Below are 22,502 nucleotides of genomic sequence, written 5' to 3'. Positions count from 1 at the left end.
AGGGGAGCCCTAACCCTATCATCCTACCAAATTTTATCAAAATCGGGCCACGATTTACAGAGTAATTAGTAATAATAATTTTGGAGGGGGCCTTACATAAAGGGGGCTAACTCCTCTCCCATTCGATGCACAGGGCCGAGACCCCCAAAAGGCACATCTACATAAAATTCCCAATCGAATGACACCTCATTCATGAAAATCGGTTCACGCGTTTAGGCGCTACGTTGTTTACAAAAAAGGTAACAACAAGAACAACAAGAACAACAAGAACAACAAGAAGAAGAAGAACAAGAACAAGAACATTTTTTGAAAAAGCGGTTTTTGCTCATTTTCGGCAACTTTTTTCTCGAAACCTATTAGATCTGGGTGGTTGCAAAAAAATTACAGTTATGAAGGAGGGTTTGGAGTAAGATTTAAAGAAAATTTGGGAATTTTATCTTTTATAGAAAAAGAGAAAAAAATTGTCAAAGTTGGGTGTTTTTCAACGTTACGCTTTTTCGTGCAGTTTTTGATGGTCAACCCTTATACAACTGTCCTACCGGACAGTTTTAATAAAGTATTGGTAATAACAGCAAATTATTAAATTGTTTTCTGTGATGATTACTTAAAAAAAGTACACTGGATGATGCACCTGTTCTAAAAGAAATGATGGTTTATTAAGATTTGGCAGATAATTTGGAAACGATTTCATGTTTCTAATAAGAATTAGAAAATTCAAAAGAAAATATATGAGAACTTTGAGAATTGCAGAATGAGTTTCCACGCCAGATTATATTTCTTAAACCCAGAGAGGTACCTTGAATTATGAATTTCCCGTGAACCCTCAACTTTGAAAACATTCGGACACAAGATAGCATTAATAGTTTTTACAGAGATAAGAAAAAGTTTTTTCGGAGTTTGGAAGCTACTAGCAGCTTGTAAGAAACCTGTTTAGTGTAGAAACGTCAAACTTATTACTTTAGTTTGGATAAGTTAGGACAGAAAAGGTCAGCGAGTTGACACTAAACGATGTTACCCAATTCTAACACTTCTGAAGCAAGAAGTACGAGCCCGTATGAAAAGTACATTAGAATCATTACTTAAATTGACAACAAAATGTTCCTCCCAGTTTTTACTGTGCTGCGAAAATTTACCACATTCCTTACATTCATTTTTACTTTTTCTAATTCCCAAGTTAGAATCAAGGATCAAGAAGATAATTTAGAATCAATAAATAGAATTCTGAAATGTTATATCTTCTCTGTTTTCTTATACGTAGTCGAGGCATAGACTCTTACCCAAAATCGTACCATTTGAAATGTGGTGCTCCAGAAGAATATTGAACTTACCTTGAGTTGATAACTTTACAAATACAGAAGTGCTCTGATACATGAATTAATTAATTTAAAACAAAAAAAAAGACTAGTCTTCTGAGAAGACGGTGTACATCAGTTAAAATGTGAAATCGTTCACGAAATTTCATTTATGTCAAGCGATTTTTTTAATCTCAAAATTAAAAAGAACTCAAAGATATTTACTTCACCTTCGTAAATATTACATAAGTGGTACGGTTGTACATAACACGAATATGGAACATTAGAATTTAGCCTAAAAACCAACCACCCTTCCATAAAAACTAGTAAATTGACTTTTCTTACTAAAAAGAAATAAATTCTCTTAAAAAAAAGAAGAAGTTTTTAGATAGAACTTATAATTTTAATTCTTGTTGTGAATATATAATAATAAGTTTGAAGAATTTTAGATGCCTTAAAAAAAAAAATCTGTGCCTAAAGCAGATCTTTTGGTTTATAGAATTTTAACTAAAAATTGAATAGAAAAATTTAAGGTTTTTTGAGAAATGATGACCACAGAAAGAAAATCACACTACACACAGAGATAAAAGACCAGTCTGTAAAAAAACATTTTTTCGAGAACTGTGGATATCGAAGAAACAAAACCGAAATTCTACAAATGACAATTGTAGCTTTCACGAAGAGAAAGAAATAGACAAAAATATCACGAAGCAATTAGAGCAGCCAAATGCATTCTGCCTAGGCTAAAGCTATTTATCTAAAATAACCATTTGCCTATGATTTGCCAGTTTTGTTTTGTAGATTTAAACAGAACACGATATAAGATTGCTGATAGATGACTGCCTGGAAGAGATTTAGTGTAGGTTTATGCACTTGGTAGATCTATTCAATGTGTAAGTTTAGCGTGTCAGAGAAAGGATGCCTTGCCATTTGGCGTTGTAACAAGCCAGGTAGTAAGCCGAGGTAATATCCACCGTTACGGCGTACACCCATCTCCCAGGATAGAGCAGGCGCCGTCCAGGACAATTCAATTCCCCTTAACTAGTTCCTGGCTCCTTGGAGAAATCTAGCCTTTACTTCCCAAACAAGTTCACTTAGTCCGATTATAAGTTTAACAACTATACGCTTTTCTCTTTCTCCTATTTCTTTTTGCTTCTTTCTTGCTTTGCTGACTGTTCGTTTCAGTACTTGTCTTTAATTTGTTACAGATTTGAGATTTAACATCATTTTTACCATCCGATTAGTATGCTACTCGTTGACTGAAACTTATAATTTCATTAATTAAAAATCTAAGACTAACATTTCTGACCAGGTTTACTTCTTTTCTATATCTTGAACTTGTACATACCACATCCCACACCTTTTGAACATTAATTGAATTTAGAGCTTTACAAGACTGTTCTAAAACAATTTAACGTGAAAATGGCTCAGATAAAAGTAATATCTTTATGTAATTATAAGTGTTATAACTTTGCAATTAGTTTATAACTAATTTGAAGGTAGCTGATCCAGTAATTTTTCAACAAATTCCATTTAAAGAAGCTCAAGAAATCATTCTGTAAAACTAGAATTCAATGCTGGAATGGTGATGCTATAAATTTCCGTTGATGGTAAACCTTAAAAAGTTTGGATGGTGAAATTAAGAGCAAAATTGAAGCTAGCTGAAGAACAAGTGCGCTAAAAGCTAAGGACCTAGCAATGGAACATGAACTGTCTCAGGCTCTGTTGTAATCGCACTACTAGGACAGTACTAGAAAATGACGGTAGCTTTATAAATATGTACTTAAGAACTTGATAATTCGGTTGGATACCGTGATCAGAATTTTTAAATCCTTCCTTTACCTCTATAATCGTGCCCAATTTCAGCTTTCTAGTTGCATTTTTAGAGGAGGTTTAAGGTGATAAAGTTTGTGAGTTTTCATTGCCTTCATATTTCGAATTGCTGTATCTCCTGTGCTATTGGTGTAATCTATACGAAATTAGGTACAATCATAGTACTCGTTTACCTCTACAATCGTGCAGAATTCCAGTTTTCTAGTTGCATTTTTAAAGGAGGTATAAGGTGATAAAGTTAGGGAGTTTTACATTACCTTCATATTTCGAATTGCTGTATTTCCTGTGCTATTGGTGTAATCTATACGAAATTAGGTACAATCATAGTACTCGTTTACCTCTACAATCGTGCAGAATTCCAGTTTTCTAGTTGCATTTTTAAAGGAGGTATAAGGTGATAAAGTTAGGGAGTTTTACATTACCTTCATATTTCGAATTGCTGTATTTCCTGTGCTATTGGTGTAATCTATACGAAATTAGGTACAATCATAGTACTCGTTTACCTCTACAATCGTGCAGAATTCCAGTTTTCTAGTTGCATTTTTAAAGGAGGTATAAGGTGATAAAGTTAGGGAGTTTTACATTACCTTCATATTTCGAATTGCTGTATTTCCTGTGCTATTGGTGTAATCTATACGAAATTAGGTACAATCATAGTACTCGTTTACCTCTACAATCGTACAGAATTCCAGTTTTCTAGTTGCATTTTTAAAGGAGATATAAGGTGGTAAAGTTTGGGAGTTTTGCACTAGATTTATTTCTATTTTTCTATTTCTCATAATGAATGCTATTTTATCGCAACATTATTCACTTTCGAAAGCAAGAGAAAGTAATAACGAGAACACAAAAACTCACCAATGAAGCTAAACTTCATTTTTGGTACAGACAGGGGATGAATGCCGGGGTCTCCTTTTTTGTCCCCTGGACCAATAATTAATATTTCAAGTTTAGTGCTGCGTTCGATTGTTTTAAGTTGAGTATGGAGGTTGTGTGACAGTTTGACAGAACACTCTGTCAGTACAGGCTGTCCATTTTGTTTGGTACTTCCAGCTCCTGTTGTTGCAAATGATGTCATACCATTCCGAAACGCTGTCTACTGCACCCTGCCTAGTAAAAGTCCCCCCTCTTCATATTCTGTAAACAATGCAAAAAAAAAATATATAATTTTTTCAATTTTTTTTCATACAGTCACTCTTGAAATTCACCAACATATTAATCACGTAGTACCTACCTAGAGGGCTGCAGGTTCCATTATTGAGAACACTTTTACATCTTGACTGTACTTGTAATTAAAAAAAGGAAAAAAATAATACACCCTGAAGCTTCCACAACCACAAAAACTTATCACAATGTAAATTTTCAGACTACTTCATTCATTATTAAAGAAAAACAGAAACTTAAAACCTATTCCGTAAATGGTCGAACTTTCGAATATCTTTGGTGCATTTTGGTTATCTTAGCTTCCTAAATAATTAGTGTTAAGTGATGGTCAAGTTCTGGTGGCTTTAAAGAGATCAAAGCTTTGTCAGTTTCGCTCCTTAGAATAGTTGCCCGGCACACACACAGGTCAGAACTGTTCCAAGTCAAGAACACGGCGCCCAATGACCTAATATGTTGATGCGCCTTAAGTTAGAAAAAAAGAAAAGATACACCTTGCAAAACGAATTTGTTTTTTACTCGCCACATTTTTAAATACACATATCTGCACGATTGATTTATTTTCTAACTTTATGGTTCTGGTTACTAAGTTCAGCGCTCATTCGTATTAAAAGGAACAGTGAATCTTTCCTCTTTCAGTAGATGTAATTGTAGAACTATTAAATAAAATTGTTAAATTTTTCAGTAAAAGACTCCATTTTGTAATAATTTATGACTGTGTGACCTTTTGACCCGCAGTCATAAATAATCACTGCTGTAGAAGAGTTATGTGAAACGGCTGAGCCCACACTTCGAGTTCGTCTCTTGTATACCCAGTGACTACTGCTGCCAAGTCATCCAATTTAGAGAGATTTTATAACCATTTTATTCCAAAAAAAAATCTCCCAACTACCTCTTACTGTGATTATTAATTTAATATTTAAGTAAACTATAGCTACACTGTCCGGTAGGACAGTTGTATAAGGGTTGATCGTCAAAAACTGCACGAAAAAGCGTAACGTTGAAAAACACCCAACTTTGACAATTTTTTTCTCTTTTTCTATAAAAGATAAAATTCCCAAATTTTCTTTAAAATAAAGGGCAAACCCTCCTTTATAACTGTAATTTTTTTTCAACAACATAGATCTAATAGGTTTCGAGAAAAAAGTTGCCGAAAATGAGGAAAAACGGCATTTTCAGAAAATGTTCTTGTTCTTCTTGTTGTTCTTGTTACCTTTTTTGTAAACATCGTAGCGCCTAAACGCGTGAACCGATTTTCATGAATGAGGTGTCATTCGATTCGAAATTTTATGTAGATGTGCCTTTTGGGGGTCTCCACGCTGTACATCGAATGGGAGAGGATTTAGCCCCCTTTATGTAAGGCCCCCTCCAAAATTATTATTTCTAATTTCTCTGTAAATCTTGGCCCGATTTTGATAAAATTTGGTAGGACGATAGGGTTAGAACTCCCCTACGTAACATTAAAGCGATGATCTGCTCTTACACTGGTTAAGGGGAAGTATAGCAATCGTTTCAAATTATCGACACGTGAACCGATTTTCACGAATGAAGTGTCATTCGAATAGAAATTTCGTACAGTTTTGCACTTTTAAAGTCTCGATGCTGTGCCTCATAAGGAGGGGAGTTTGCCCCACATAAGTAAGGCCCTATCTAAAACTATTATTACCAATATTTCCATGACGCTTAGTCCGATTTTGATAAAATTCAGCTCGAATAAGTGGTTAAAGCTCCTCTACGTGGCTGTGAAGTGCCATCAAGCTTTTGCACCTACTAAGAGAAAGTACTGCAATCATTTAAGTTATCAATGAGTGAACCGATTTAAATCAATGAATTGTCGTTCGATTAAAAAATCTTTGCTTCTTTGCCTAGAAGTACTGCAATCGCAGTTTATTTTTCTTACTCCTCTTAAAAGGAAGTACTGAAATCGCAGTTTAATTTTGCTATTTACGTACAAATACCTTCCTATTTTATTCAAAACGCTTTCTCCAAAAAATGGTTATTGAGGATGGTTTGGGGACCGCAACTATAACCATTCTTTAAAAAGATCTCTCTAGTGGTAATTACGGTTCCGACTTAACACCTTATCAGGTTATAATGATAGAATAGCTTATTCCAAATTTAAAAAAAATCTGTAAAACAGATATGTAACTTTGCAAAATAGACAAAAAGGAAAGTCTATCCAAAAGGTACAAAAATCTCCTTAACAAAAACTTACAGTTTAAAATGTTAAGTATAAGGGTTGATTAAACGCCAAAAGGTACACAAATCAGCAAGTACCCAACATTTCATTAATTCTTCATTAATATTTATGTAATTTTACTGCATTAATTTTCATTAATATTTTTTAGAATTTATTAGATGTCACAGACCCTTATGCTGGCCACTTCATTTATAATATTTTTTTGCTATAATTATGATAAATCACATAAAACATACGTACATGCATGTTAAAGTAGAAAAAGACAAAGTTAGAGTAGGCTACTGTCTTGAATTCGTCTTACCGAAATATTCGTGAGCACAAATAATACACAGATAATAACAAGTAGATTATTCAACAACAATTATTCATTTCTCAATTGTAATTTAATTTAGTCCCCCTAATTTTACTTATAGTAAAATCCCGGAATAATTAGCTGTCCTAAAAATATGCATATCTTATTTATTTTATATTACATATATACAACATTGTGGGATGAATGTTTTTCTTTTCAACCTGTAATTAAAAGTTTGATTATTATAAATAACTAGATATTACAGTCAATGTACAGTGCTACTTGAACATATATTTTGTAGACGAAATTGGCCAGCATAAGGGTCTGTGACATCTAATAAATTCTAAAAAATATTAATGAAAATTAATGCAGTAAAATTACATAAATATTAATGAAGAATTAATGAAATGTTGGGTACTTGCTGATTTGTGTACCTTTTGGCGTTTAATCAACCCTTATACTTAACATTTTAAACTGTAAGTTTTTGTTAAGGAGTCAAAGTAATTTGATTAAAAAGTGATTTGGCTTTCATAGAAAATCGCTAAAAATCTAAAAACCTGTTCAATAGCTATCCATGTTTGACGTTTTTTTGTGTGACGTCTCAATTTTCCATAGTTACCGCTCTTATAAGGAAATATTGCAGTCGTGTAGATTTTTAATTCTGTTTATAATTGGAATAAACACTGAAACAATTTGCACTTATTATTAAACTTACTTAATATATAAGTTTTTTGTGTATTATTATTTTTATTAAACTGGGTACGAATTTAGAGAAAATTGGTGAAAACGATTTGCGATAAAATTGCACAAAACCATAACATAAAAAAAGTTTCAGCAAAGTCTTTCCCTCAGTTGTCGTTTCTGAACAAACCTTACCATTTAGACAATAGTTTTGAGTTATTTAATAAAACAAAATTGATAATGTAATTTTCAATTTGTTACAGGTGTGAAGTGGAGATGCGAAACTTAAAGTAGATTGACTCCAGCGATCATAATGGCTTCCTTTAAACTCGTCACAACTTTGGTCATTCTTGTCGTAAGTGTTTTACTTTTTAGATTTTGCTTGTAGCACTTCTGGGAGCAATGAATTACTCTTCAGTCTATTAACCAATCACTTTTATTTGAATCATTCTCACACAGTAAATAACTGTTTATTTAAGCAAAGTTTGTTTAACTTTTGTTCCCTTGTATATAAGTTTATGATGATTACACAGAATAGAGTCTCTCACAACTTTCTTTCATGGAGAAGCCATCTGAGAAGGAAGGTTGGAGGCAATCGTGGGTAACTGAACGATCTATTCAGTACAGAAACGTTCTTGGTCTTTCAGTTTTAACTAAAACCAAATACGAGGTGTGTTCAAAAAGTAACGGGAATTTTTAAATTTCGCGGGTTTGGAGAGTCTGATTGTAAATTTTTTTTTTTTATTATGTTGGTAAACCAGCCCCTGAAGTACGATAAAATTTTCAGTAATATTCATTGTTTACTTCTTAAGTGGCAGCCGTTAAGGTTAGACGTGTCTTTCGAGCTTGGCGATTTTTGTTTGTTAAAAAAAATGGATCAAAGAATTTGTATTAAATTTTGCGTAAAAAATGAAATAAAGTGTAATAAAGTGTGTGAAATGTTAATAAAGGCATATGGTGAGTCTGCTATGAGTAAAACAAGGATTTACGAGTGGTATAAGCGTTTCCAAGATGGCCGCGAAAACGTTGAAGATGACGAACGACCTGGACGTCCAAGCACATCAACAACCGATGAAAACGTGAAAAAAGTGAAAGAAATGGTTATGAACGACTCTGGCAGACGGCGTTAGCCATGCCTTTTGTACATTGTTAAAAAATATTATGTACTATATCTTCTAAAATAAATGTATATTATTATTATTATTATTATTATTATGAACGATCGCCGAATCACAATCAGAGAAGTCGCTGATGATGTTGCCATATCAATTGGCTCATGCCATGAAATTTTTTCGGATGTTTTGGGTATGAAACGTGTGGCAGCAAAATTTGTTCCAAAATTGTTGAATTTCGAACAAAAACAGCGGAGAATGGAAGTTGCTCAAGAGTCACTCAATGAAGTCGACAACGATGCGGATCTACTGAAACGTGTTATAACAGGTGACGAAACATGGGTTTACGGATATGATGTCGAAACTAAGGCTCAATCGTCCCAGTGGAGGCATTCTGGATCGCCAAGACCGAAAAAGGCTCGACAAGTGCGGTCGAATGTGAAGGTTATGCTCACTGTGTTCTTCGATTTTAATGGCATAGTGCATCATGAATTCTTGCCACAAGGTCAAACAATCAATAAGGAGTACTACCTACAAGTTCAACGCCGTTTGCGTGAAGCAATCCGAAAAAAACGCCCGGATTTGTGGCAAAACAATTCATGGATTTTGCACCACGATAATGCAGCTGCTCACACTTCATTGCTTGTTCGTGAATTTTTGGCCAAAAACAAAACTTTAACGATGCCCCAGCCTCCATATTCGCCAGACATGGCTCCATGTGACTTTTTTCTATTTCCAAACATAAAGAGAACATTAAAAGGCCGTCGTTTTACAAGCATAGATGACATTAAAAGCGAATCGCTGAAAGAGCTGAAAGCTATCACAAAGATCGAGTTTCAGAAGTGTTTCGAGGATTGGAAAAAGCGCTGGCACAAGTGTATTGTATGCGAAGGGGACTACTTTGAAGGCGACAATATTAATGTAGATGAATAAATAAATATTTTTTTCAAAAAACGAAAATTCCCGTTACTTTTTGAACACACCTCGTATGTTTAAATAAACGTAAACTAAATATTAGAGAAATTGACTTTTAAAAGATTTTATAGGAGTACAGTCAACTTACTGGAATCTATATAATATTGTAACTCCGTAAAGAATTTAATAAAAACCCATTTAGTATAGCTGGAAGAATATCTATCCTATTACTACAAACATGTTTTATCTTGATGTTTTTAAAATTTACTCTTGGCCGGTTCTAGGGCAAGCCATTGACGGTCCTATTTTCTGTCCTCTAGGATGAAGAGAATGCAAGGTTACTTGCTGTCTCCAATCGGACAGTATCAGTAATAGTCTGTCAACTACAGCATAGGTTTCTTCTTTAACTGCTGGTATCTAGATTAACTAAAAATAATAATTCTCATAACCCAGTTGGAAGATTATATTTAAACCACTTATTTTTATTATTTCCTCATTCAATATAGGCCCGTAACGTTTATTTTTTAAAGAAAATCCCTCCGGAAAATTCGATTACTAGTGGAGAAGTTGTTACGTATTAAGAGCTATTTTAGAAATTTGTATGGACTTATTTATAATATTAAGTAGACTAAAATTAGTTTTTAAAAGTCCAACTTTTGAAATAAGTGCGTAACCGGGAAAATGCGATTATCCTAAAAGATCCTTACAGTTTTCTGCGACTTTTTCGAAAAACAATTTCATAATTTCTTCCCATTTATTGTATTAACTACCATTCCTGACAAGAAGCTGACATTTTTAATTGAGAGACCTTTTTTTTCAATGAAAATGAAAGAAACGCAAGACAATTCATGAGTTGCTAGGTATTTTGATTTCAACTGTATTGGAGTTACCATTTTTTGTTTGCCCCTCAGAAAATTAGAAATTTTGGAGTACTGGTATTTTATTTCCAACTCTAATGTAAGTATTACGATTTACCAGTTCATGATGTTGCGATGTTTGATAAATCAAGTATTCGTGTTGCTTCCCAATCAAAATTAGGCACAACAAATAAAACTTTATTGAGTTAATAATTTTTTTTATTTATTTAATAATCAATATTCGGAGGTCCTCCAAGTACAAAAATGAATTTTAACAAATTAGTTTGAAAGTGGGTAAGTTTATCTCTGTCTGTGTTGTCAGCATAAGGAATTATTACCATAGTTTGTTTCCTAAAGGCATCCTGCTCCTGTAGAATGAACCTTATCACTGACAATGCTGCGAAGGTGATTAAAAAGAAAAAATGTCCCCTCTTAATCCAGCTTAGTTTGTTTTTTAAGTTTTGTTTCGACTTAGAAAAATGTATTTCACGTCACAGATGGATTTTTATTTTTTATTTTTAAAGTGATTATACTAAGTCCCTAATCTTTTATCCACGTGTAAATATAATTAATTTAACTATTAACATATTTCTGTCAGAATTAACTATACACAGTTCGCAGTTAATTAATCTATTTTACACGTTTCCCTCAAATGACATTTTCGACAATAAAAACTCTCAAGAGAACATCGTGCGAATGATTCACCTAATTAGTTGACGTCACGACACAATATATGTGTTTGCAAATTTAGCCAACTAAATCCCTTCTTTATCCAAGCAACTACTACGAAGCACGTGTGCAACTTCCTGCCTCAGTGTCGTCTCCACGAAATGCTTATTTACTCATCCCTATCGTCGCATTCTCGCATTCTAACTACATTGGCAACGAGGAAGGCCCAATCAACGTTGGGACTATGGCTTAACAAGCCACGCCCTGGCACCTGTCTCTGAATCAACAACATTCTCAATGTTCTTCTTTCTAACAGAAAATATTGTGGTCGCCTCTTTTTAAACTGATTTCACACAAAATACAGGGAAGTGATATATTACTAAATGTTTCCTTACTTTTTCTTACATCTATTTAATAAAAAGCAATAAAAAGACTTGTATCATTTTTAAAATCAGAGTTGGAACAGTACAAAATGGCAAAAATCTGAAACTATGAAAAAAAAAGATAGAAAGAAACAACCTTGTTATGATGGATGGAATAATTTGGATTGCGTTTAAGTTTGTTGGAATTAGTTTATATATATATATTTTTTCAAAAGCATTGTGGAAGAAATGGACTAGCCACTTCGTCAGAAGTGATCAATGGCGTTCTTGAAAAGAACAGGCTAAAACAAAACGAACAAAATTGATAGGCATAAAATTAGCTAAGGTAGTCGGGACCTACGGAATTTGAGCCCAACTTGCTGCCTTTGGATTTTCAACGTCCCAAGACCTCTTCCCTGAGCGGTAACCAGGGAACACTATCCGCAGACTAGCAGTGCAGTGAGACCGCTTTGTGTGCCAATAACTACAGGATGTTGACGCGCCTTAAAATAAAAAATAAGTAATTGTAGCAAGAGAACTTCGTATGAGTTCTTCAGCTGTTTTATCCATTTGTTTTTCTATCCTAATGTATTTTAGTTGTTTCGCATGTTTATATAGATCCTTAGCTACACTCGGATTACCAGAGCCATATCTCGATTGGAAAGTAAATATTAAAAAAGTGAGAGTGATAGCGCAATTAAGGCTGTGCAATTTGTCCAAGGCAAGGTTCTATATTAATGAAACCTGTTATGAATTTGATGAAAAGAATCTTTGCCTCATTTGTAACTCTTTTTCTCCAGATTCAATTGTTCATTTCCTCTTTGAATGTACCTCACTGTTACCCGTCAGAAGTCACTTTCTCTACACGTACCATTCTTCAAATGAATCTAAAAATGATAACCTTCTCAAGCTGTTCGACATAAATAGTGTGCAGCAAATTAATGATATTTACAGTTTTATGCACCAAGCTCTGAAGCTCAGAAGTTCTTTGCTCTTAGAGTGATAACTGTTGAGTAATTTATGTTTAACTAATTAAGCTATTTTCACTCATGTACATGTGTCTATGAGTTATGTTTTAGTTATCCACTTTTTTACCTCATAAAGAATAGTTTCCTTTATTTTATTACTATATTAATGAAATGCTATTTTATTTATTTATTTTGCTTTATTTTATTTTTCTATTTTGTATTTTTCATTTATTTACTTCTATTTTTATTTTTACTGTTTGTACATTTTTGTTACAACTCCCAGCTAAAGGTATTTACCTATAAGCTTGTAAATAATAAATAAATAAAAATAAAAATTTTAGTTGTTTCGCTTTGTTTCACAGGTAGCCGTCCAATGCAATATTCCGACCAACCTCAGCTCAGAATCACTGAAGGAAGAAAGTGACCTCATCAGTTTACAAGGAGAAAAGGTTAGTTGCAATAATTATTCTTTAAATTGTGGAGGAATTAAGGATAGAATTGTGATGGCGTCAAATTTTTAAAAATTGATCTTTCACCTACTGAGCTTTCCAAAAACGAATATTTTTTTAAAATTCAATTTCACCAGATGTACGCTCCACACGAACACCTTTAATAGTGTTCCAAGTATTTCTATTTTTGTTTAAGTATTTGGCGGCAGAGAGTACCGTTATGTTTTATAATAAAGGAAAACTAAATACAGTATTTTTCTAGTCTGAGATGACATGTTTGTTAACCCGAACAAAGTTTGGTGGGGTTATGTTTTATTTTCCAATTTTTACACCAAGTTTTATAATGACTTCAAAGTGTTCATTTTATAAAGGTAGAGACGCGATTAGGATCACAGGCTGAGGATAGGATAGGAATCAGCAGTGTCATATTTTAGTGTCAGTGAACAAGATATCGGCTGTGTAGATGATGTAGAAAATAGACACTGCGGCACAGATCGTGCGAAAATCGGAGATCTCAACGATGTCTCTTACTTTGAGCAGTTGAGCTGTCAATAAACACAAGAAATATGGGATGACTAGCGTTGATCTTCATACGGACGTGAAGCAACAATCAGTCCATTACGCCTAAACTATAGCTTGTAGTACCATTTTGTTGATTAAACAAGTGAACGTATGTATAATATCGTATTGATTTAACTACGTAATAAGTTACAAATGCTAAGTAGACATTAATGTCATCCTTACTTTTATTTGAAATATTTTTACCAAGAAAGCTGATTTTTTTTATTAAATAAACTTTTTTCTTAAAGCAATTCTCTTTAAAATTTTACAATTTGTAAAATAGAAATGAAAAGGAAATTAAATTAAGAAATTTTTTGTCATTCGTTAGCAAAGCATCTTGATGTTAAAAATGTTATTACAGGAACTTGTGTGCGGGTGGAAAGGAAGTCAGTTGTTAGCGATAGGCGTTATTAAAGGATAACTTTTCTAATGTAATTAGCGAGGGTGTCCGCATTCTTGTAACGAAATTAAATGCATTCATTACACATAACGGCACCAATTGGCACTCAAGACTTGTCTTTCAAACAAACTTTTGGAATTTCTTGAATATTACTGTGTCGGCACGTTCTTTTAACAATGTTTGAACTACTTTCCTGTACAAATTATAATAATAACTTTCAGTGAGTCAAATTACGATGTGGACATTAAAGAAGAAGCCATAGAATGAGTAGTTGGTGGGACTGGAATAAGAATTTTTGTGATAAACACACAAGAGATTACTCGAGTAATAAGCGGAACTGTCCCCCGATTCTCTGTTCTCGAACAGGATTTGGCAATATGATTCCGTCTAATGTGTTATTTTAGAGTAATATATGGTTTTACAAACAGTATATTGTTTTTTAACAACTAAACCTTATTCATTTATTCGGAATTTGAAGATAATTGATTATTTAAAATGAGAATATTTGTATGAAAAACTGTGAGACCAGATCTTATTGTTTGTACATTGCTGAGATATTGTTCCATCTTAAATGTATGAACTAATTCTATTCCTGGTTAGTGAAAAACTTTTCTGATTCTTTTTTCAGCCATGATGGTCAATGTAAAGCAGTGTTAACTTGAAGATGGATTTCCAAGTTGTCGCCACTATCCTTCGACCCCCTATTCTGGCTTGCCCATTCTACGAGTACAAATAAACTCTGCTATACAAATTTTGTTAGATTAAAAGTGAGAGATTTGCGTTGAATATAGTATTTGCGGTGCCAGTTCGTTGTTTGTGTTTCCCCCCCTGCTAGAAATAAAATCTTCTAATGTTTTTACAACTAATAATATTTATTAAAATAACCTTCAACACAATTAGTCTGAAATATACAAACCATCTTGTTTGGCCACTCAGCCGTCTACAGCAGAATTCTTTCTTAAAATTTTCATTAAATATGAGAGATGGGGATTTTATCTTAGTGTGGGATGGGAAGTTAGCCTGAATGGGTCTACATTGTTTACCAAAACGCTCCCAATAACTTTAACAGCAATTCAAACTTTAATGTAACTAACCAGATTCTTCTAAAACATCGAATTTTCCGCAAACCTAAATAATAACAAATAACTTTATAATAGTTTGATGAATTCTTCTATTTTCGCAAAACATTATTCAAGGATAGGATATAATATTTTATAACTTTTGAATTTTGTTACTCGTCAGAAATATGGATCTCACTTAATTAAAAAACATACTTATATTTTTTACAATAGCATTTTCTTACTTGATCATCGTCAGAAGTTGGTTTTAAATAATGGAAATAAAATACTACATGGTAAAGTACTAACTAAATGAAAGAAATTTAAATTTATAAATTTGTTTTAAGGAGCTTTGAAAGTCAGAGACTGGTACGCGCGTTCTCTGGAAACTACACCACATGTTCCACAGAGGCAAGCGAACAGCAAGTTGGAGACCAAAAAACGGGGAAGATTTACTATCATACTATCCAGGACATACTATCCAGTTGAAGACACAAAGCTTGCCTTCAGCTGATTTTCATACCCGCCCATCTGAAAACCCAACGAGAATGGCATAAATCTCACCTAGAAAAAGCTGTCCGTTGACCAAGGAACTGTCGAATGATTGCCCGTTGTTCCATCCATTCTGGAATAATCGGTATGACAACGTAGATCATTAGGTATGAGATATCATCTTACTTATCCAATCCTCCCTAGACGATAGCCCAACTCTGTAAGAATCATAAATAATCTATGTCATTCTGTCTGAATGAAAAATAACGAATTCCTGTAATAGGGACCGCAGAAATCATTTCGCAGCAAATAGTGTATTATTGTCTTACCTTGGCTTTAACAAGTGCATTATTAAACAAAAATGCAGTAACACTACAAAGCTGAATAAATTCCTTGTTTCACAGAACTAGAAACTGGTAAATCGAATTGAAAACATCTCAAACTAAATTTCCACAACGTTCTTCACACTTCTTGTTGAGAATAAGAGTGTAAAATTCATCTTAACTAAAGAAGAATCTCAAGTTTCTTTATTTATATGTAAGATAAATTATTCAAATTTACTGAGACATGGTAAATAAATTTAACGATAGATTTAACACGAGTAAGAAAATGCTACATTTAGGGATGTTTCAAAGGTTTTTTGACAGTAAAGAGAGAGCTATTTGCTTCAAAGGAATTACTCAGCCCAGTACTAACCGAGCTCGCCATGTCGCTGAAAGCAAGCGAGGAATATAAGTCGTTCGGGCGATTTCTTTCATCTAATATTTCACTTAAAATCACTATTTTCCATGTTACATTCTCGCACCACTGGGAATAGGAATTATTGCTGGCATGTCAATTTTAAGAATGAAGTTAATATGTACATGTTCTGTGGTTTTAAATTGTAAACTGTATCTCTTTGTTTATGAATGTATTAAGCCAAATATTTACAAACGGAAAATCGCAGAAATTTTAAATAAAGTAAATTTATCGTTAATGTAATGGATGGGTACCATCATTACTTTCAAAAATGTAAAAAGTCACGCTCCGAGTTATTGAACGTTTTGTCAGCTGTGACAGATCATGGCAAATAAAAAAAGTGCTTGTAAATAGCGAATCGTCTAAGAATCAAATAGAATGAAATCTAGGATTAAAAATGGCATGTAAACACCCGGTACAATGTGTTATTCGACTTCCCTCCTATACTTTCTATACCCTCCTTTACTTTTCTTCTACCAGCTATAACTGTGAGCACTGGTCCAATGAATCTCAGACGGAGTTACTAATTATCAATGAATTAATTTTAGCACAGGAATCCATTTACAATTTCGCCAGTCGTCAGGTTCGTCAATGCTTGTAGTAACCCTATACAGGGTGTTCAGCATAAGACTACGGTAACTTCGGGAGGCGATTCTGGGCATCATTTGCAACAAAACATTCCATATAAACTATGGCTCGATTCGGCTCCGTTTTATAGATATTTTTAATTTTATGTTTTTTCAAGGTTTTACTACTTTTTAGCAAAAAGATGTCTATATTTCTCAAACTATTAAAGCTACAGCTATTTTAATAAGCTCACTAGAAAGAAGGTTAAATTTCCTTTTAAATAAGCTAATTTGTATTCTAAAATAATAATATTAAGTATTTTACTTTGTGGCCCAAACATAAGAAATAGCAAGTTTCTAATTTTTTCCAAAAACTTTGACTTCATTTTTCTCAAAAACATTTAATATGAAAACACCGTGCACTATTCAGGAAAAAGATCTACATACGATCACCTTTCGAACGGTATACAATAATTAAGGTTATGTTAAAAACTGACGCAGAAATCTGTTATTAATTGCAAAAAAGTAGGCCTCAAAACAGCGTCGGCATTAAGAAAGGAATTCACCTACCATAAGAATATAACTGATCAGAATCATCAAATCCAGTACGATTTTTTGCAAGTAAGAAAACTACAATAATAAGTATTATGTATTAAAAATAAAAACAAGGTAAATTAATTTCTCTAATAAAAACAACACAATCGTTTTTATATTTATTTAATTCACATTAATGAAACAATTTCAACTTACTGATACCTACGACAACCGTGTTTTAAAACGTCAACCCTCCCACTTTATTCCTAACTTGAAAATTTGGTTGAGATGCCGTTCTTTCCAATGTCTTTCAGTAAACCTATAAATTACACACCCTGCTATAAAAATTACTCTGCCGAAGCACTTTTAATTTTGGGCTTTCTGATTCGCTACGTTTGTATTAAAATTCAGTTGATTTTCTAAGTTATACAATAAACTCTGCAAGTATTTAAGTATTAAATTTTTGAGAGATTGTGACGTAAGTTTAGTAAGTAATTACAGATACAGTTTTTAAAAACATAAATTTATCTAGTCTTCAGATAAAATTTTCATACTACCTCGATAATTTTTAGAAATTCATTTGTCAATAACTATGTGTTACTCCACCTTATGTTGGTTCTTCTAAATTATCTCTGGAATTTTTTGGCCTAACTTGTAATTTTAGGTATTCTGTTTTTTTTTCGTAAACATATTATGTTATGTAATATGTAAAAATAAGAAAAAATAATAGTTAACTAATTGGGGGCGTTTAATCTATGTATGGGTGTGGTTTCAGGTAGGGGTGTGGTTTCAGTTAGGGGCGTGGTTTCATGTAGGGGCGTGGTTTCATGTAAGGGGCATGATCAGTGAGGAATCCCTACGATTTCATTGGTCAGTCCAAACACCCATTTTTCAAACTTTCACTTCGTATCTCTGATTGGCAATTACTTAGTGAGCATAATTTCCTTGTTAAATTAGTCTTCGAATTTTTTGATTATTTTTTCACCCGTAGGTATTTGATGAATTATCAGATTCTGCAACAAAAAATTTCAAAGTAAAAATTAGATAATTAATACTATTCCAGTTATCCTTTTGAATGGTACCTGTCATTAAGTAGTTAGTCACAAAAAAAAAAAACACCAAAAATGGTTCGCTTCTATTAAAAGAAAATTATGAAACTTAACTGCATGAAATGTGATGTGGTACATTTAGGTCCACCATATTTATCATTTAGTTTTTGTACTCCTTTTGTGACCATTCTTTCTCCTTTCTGTCTGCTCAAGAGTGCCTCTCCTTGTAAGGAAATGTTTTCTAAAGCTGATATGTCCTATAAAAAAAGTTTACCGTCAGTTAGGTAACAATCTCTCGCCCAAGTCATGACTCGGCTGATCCATTGCATACCTTTTAGTTAGCACATTTTCCTGTACATTTTATGGTGGCCTGTTTGTTAGCCGTATTATTTATAAATGCAGTATTGAATGCATATCGTCTAAACTGCGATCGAGCAAAAGAAGGAGGATACACAATGAATAAGAAACGGTGAAAGTTTGTCACTTTTTTAAATAAATATGACGAAAAATAATTGTTTAAACTCTATTTTTTTTTTTTTTTTATGATGCTTTCCTCATTAAGTGACTATCAATTGTCTACAAAATGTTTTTATTTTTCCATCTCATCATATATTATTGACGTTTTGAACTATTTATCTGCCGTCTTAATAATATAAAATCTTAATAGAAAATGTATCATTTACATAGGATAGTTTTTAAAATTGAAACTAACAAAAACTTATCATTAAAACGAATCTAAGAACATAATTGAAAAAGCTGCTGTAATTTTTACTTAAAAAAACATATCTGTCACAGTCGGCGAAATGTTTTATTACCTTTATATATTATCAGGGTGAAGTAATGACTAGTTATTTACTGATTCAATTTACCTGCACCACTTGACCGCAGTAAAAGAAGATAATAATAAAAAAGCGAAGGTTGTAATAGGTTTATATTCTCTAAAATTAGCCTCTTTAATTAAATGGTCGAACAACTTCGTGAGGGTTTAAAAGCTTCTTATCTAATAGCATAACTTAGTTACCTACACTGTAAACAAGACTTGAAACTTCTAGCAAAGCTAAATCCTTATTAATCATTTATTAACCATAAAAAAAAAGTCAAATAAACCAGGTTATTTTAAATAGATACATTTTCATTACAATATGATCGGACAATTATTTCTGGACTAGATAAAAATCTGGCGTGAACGTTTATCTAGCTTCCCTTTACTGCACTTATTATCATTTTAATTGTCCAATTTTCAGTAAGAGAAAGTAGTAGGCAAAATAAACTTACTTTTAATTTAAGTTTAAGTAAGATTTCATTAATTCAGGAGTCTCCTGATTACCGTCCGAGCAAAGAGCCTTGGACAGTAACTTTTCCAATATCTTACTATCATGAATAACAGATCCTTGCCATTACCCATCATTATCATTTCTTTTTGGGCTCCGCCAATGACTAAACGCCCAGCAATAGTTAATATTTAACTAATGCTATAAATATCAGCTATTTGAACGATCTACTTTAAAGGTTTTTCCAATTTTTTGAACATATGTTATATGTATAACCAACTTTGAAGATTTTTTTTTTCTCTCCGTAAAAATTTGATGAAAATCTACATGTAGATGCCATATACTTTTCGGAGGAAAGAAGTTATTGCCTGGAAAGTATAAATAACGATGAGTGATGAAGGGATTAGATCAGTGTTTAGCGGACGGGAATCCTTTAGATTCCCTGTAATACTGTAACTGTGATATTTCATCTTTTCGGATATTTCTTTCCTTAATGAAATTCTTTTCATTATATACTTTTTGTTGATTATTATCGCCTACACCCGCCCCCAAAAAATCTTGTGATTCATCATCGCCCACTAATGGGTCACATTACCCACGCTATACGATAGATTAAAAGTTAAGTCGATATGATATAAAACCTAAAAGAAGATAAAACATTTATTCGATAGATTTATGTAGAGTGTGACTACACAGCCAAATCCATGGTGACTTAAAAATTCGACTTCGAGTCCAACCATGAGTCATTATTCATAGTACATAAGAATGTAGGCGTCTAAAAAAGTGTAAATGTCTCTAACAGCATCTGTGATGATAAACTAGTGTTAGTCAGTGACTTTATAAAACTCACATAATTGCAGAAATCGTCTAGTCTTGCAGTTTCTCAGGCTTTATTGTGGCAATTATCCCCCAATTTACAAGCAAAGCCTATCAGTCTTGCTTTCAATCATCCAAATTTGTGAGGATCCATCTATTCTAATAGAAAGTCTTTCAAAAAATTAAGAAGACAACCATTAATCAAGATTTCTGAGGTAAGTATGTCAGTATGTGTGGTTTTTGTGCGTTAGGCTGGGATACCATAGGGACGCCGAGATCCCCGAAGAAGTGTCTACTCCAATTTTCTACTAAGTGGACATGTTGGGTAGAATAGAGCCGTTTTAGTGGAATAATAACCTACTACGCTGTTTATTAAAGCTTGAGTTTTCTGTTCTTTGATGCTTCAGAGTTGTAGAGTGAAGAAAGCTCCATAACGTGTATGATTAACAACGCTCTAGACACAAAAATTTTTGTGATATGGAAAGTTAAAATTTGAAGGTTTTCATATTCGTTGCAAGTTTCATACTCTAATATCTCTTTTCCTATTCATCGGATTACAATGTATTCTTCACTGAACTATAAGGAAATGTTTGCTGTATATCTGGTATTAATGGCATTTTACTAGCTATAATAGTAAATGTGATACAAAAGGTTATATTTTCTATGTTTTCGATCTGAGTTTTCGAAATCGTTCCAAATTCAAACGTTTATATCTTTTTTCGTACTCTTCGGAATTTAATGAATTCTTTTGCGTTTTGTAGATTAAAGATAGCACTGTACCTGGTATGAATAACAACGTTCTAGATACAAAGGTTTTGGTGATGTGGAAGGATAAAATTTGAAGGTTTTCATATTCGCTGCAAATTTCATACTCTAATATCTCTTTCTGTATTTATCAGATTTCAATGATTTCTTCACTAAACTGTAGGGAAGTGTTTGCTGTATAACTGGTATCAATGGCATTTTACTACCTATAATAGCAAACGAGAAATGGAAGGTTACATTTTCCATGTTTTCGATCTGAGTTTTCGAAATCGTTATAAATTCAAACGTTTACATCTCTTTTCGTACTCTTGGGAATTCAATGAATTCTCTACCAAATTGTAGAGTGAAGAAAGCTCTGTAACTGGTATACATGGCAATGTTCTAGATACAAACGTTTTGGTGATATGAAAGGTTTCAGATGTTTCATATTTCAAACTCTTATATCTCTTCTCGTATTTATCAGATTTCAATGAATTCTTTACTGAAATGCGGAGAAAACGTAGCTGTATAGCTGGTAATAATGGCATTTTTTGAAATCGTTTTAAATTCAAAAGTTTATATAACTTTTCGTTCGTTTTTTTCGGTTACATTAAGTTTTAACATTATTAAATTTTATATTTCCAGCGTGGCTCCTGGTCAGAGTGGTCTCCTTGCTCGAGGACGTGTGACGGTGGCACTTCTTTCCAAATCAGGCGATGTACCCACAGCAGAGGCTGTGTAGGCTCTGCTATCAAATATAGAATATGCAACATGCAGGTATGTTCTTACTTACAGTATTTAATTTCGTACGTGAGAATTTAAGTGCGAATATGCGAATCAGTTGTATTCTAAATTAATCATTTATTTCATTTACAACAGTTAACAGTACATCAGTAGTCGTATAATCCAGTTATAGACCGGTTTTAAATCATCATCTTTAGAAATTTACCTTGTTTTTTATTTACTATAATGCCTGAGTTATTAGTCTGAATCACACTGTTTGACTGTCACACTAATTTTTCCTTCACAAATCTGATTACTCAATCTTTAAATATGGAAGTAAATGCATAACAAAAGCAAGAATCTCACAGGAAAGCAGGTTAAGACGAATTAATTCAATGATGATATAGGAAATATATTGTTTTTTGTTTTTGTTTTTGTTTTTTTTTTGAAACTAGTTAGCGAGGAAAGGAAATACTTTGTATTTTTCTAAACAAATCTGCTGAACAGTTAAATACGCTCACACTCGGTGAGTGTTTGCACATCTTTGTTTACAATTAGTTGAACAATCTCCACATTTTTGGTATAACTCAGCAGTATTCGAGTAAAACTGTCATTCAGCAAATACAGTGCATAAACTGTAGCATCTAGATAGATGAGCAGTAGGTTTATAGGAACCTACTCCATGAAGTCAATATAATTTGAGGTTGTGATTGATACACCGAGAAGAGGATAACCAAAACTTTAGCTAAACTTTTTACCAAG

The 22,502-nt window shown here is 33.0% G+C and overlaps 1 protein-coding gene across 2 annotated transcripts in view; it reads left to right on the top strand.

The window, feature by feature from the left end:
- The window catches only part of nolo (ADAMTS-like no long nerve cord), a 132,096-nt gene that overhangs the window by 77,497 nt on the left and 32,097 nt on the right, over positions 1–22,502 (top strand). For both annotated transcript variants that reach the window (XM_074144060.1, XM_074144059.1), the window contains exons 2-4: positions 7,720–7,811; positions 12,702–12,788; positions 21,663–21,794. In XM_074144060.1, coding sequence (XP_074000161.1) covers positions 7,770–7,811; positions 12,702–12,788; positions 21,663–21,794 — 261 coding nt within the window. In that variant the 5' untranslated portion in view covers positions 7,720–7,769. The remainder of the gene's footprint in view (positions 1–7,719; positions 7,812–12,701; positions 12,789–21,662; positions 21,795–22,502) is intronic.

Source organism: Rhodnius prolixus, unplaced genomic scaffold (assembly GCF_049639745.1).
Source record: "Rhodnius prolixus isolate KJV_2025 unplaced genomic scaffold, Rpr scaffold_30, whole genome shotgun sequence".
Classification (NCBI taxonomy): Eukaryota; Metazoa; Arthropoda; class Insecta; order Hemiptera; family Reduviidae; genus Rhodnius; species Rhodnius prolixus.
Note: the sequence above shows the minus strand (reverse complement) of the source record. Positions and strands in the feature narration are given on the sequence as shown.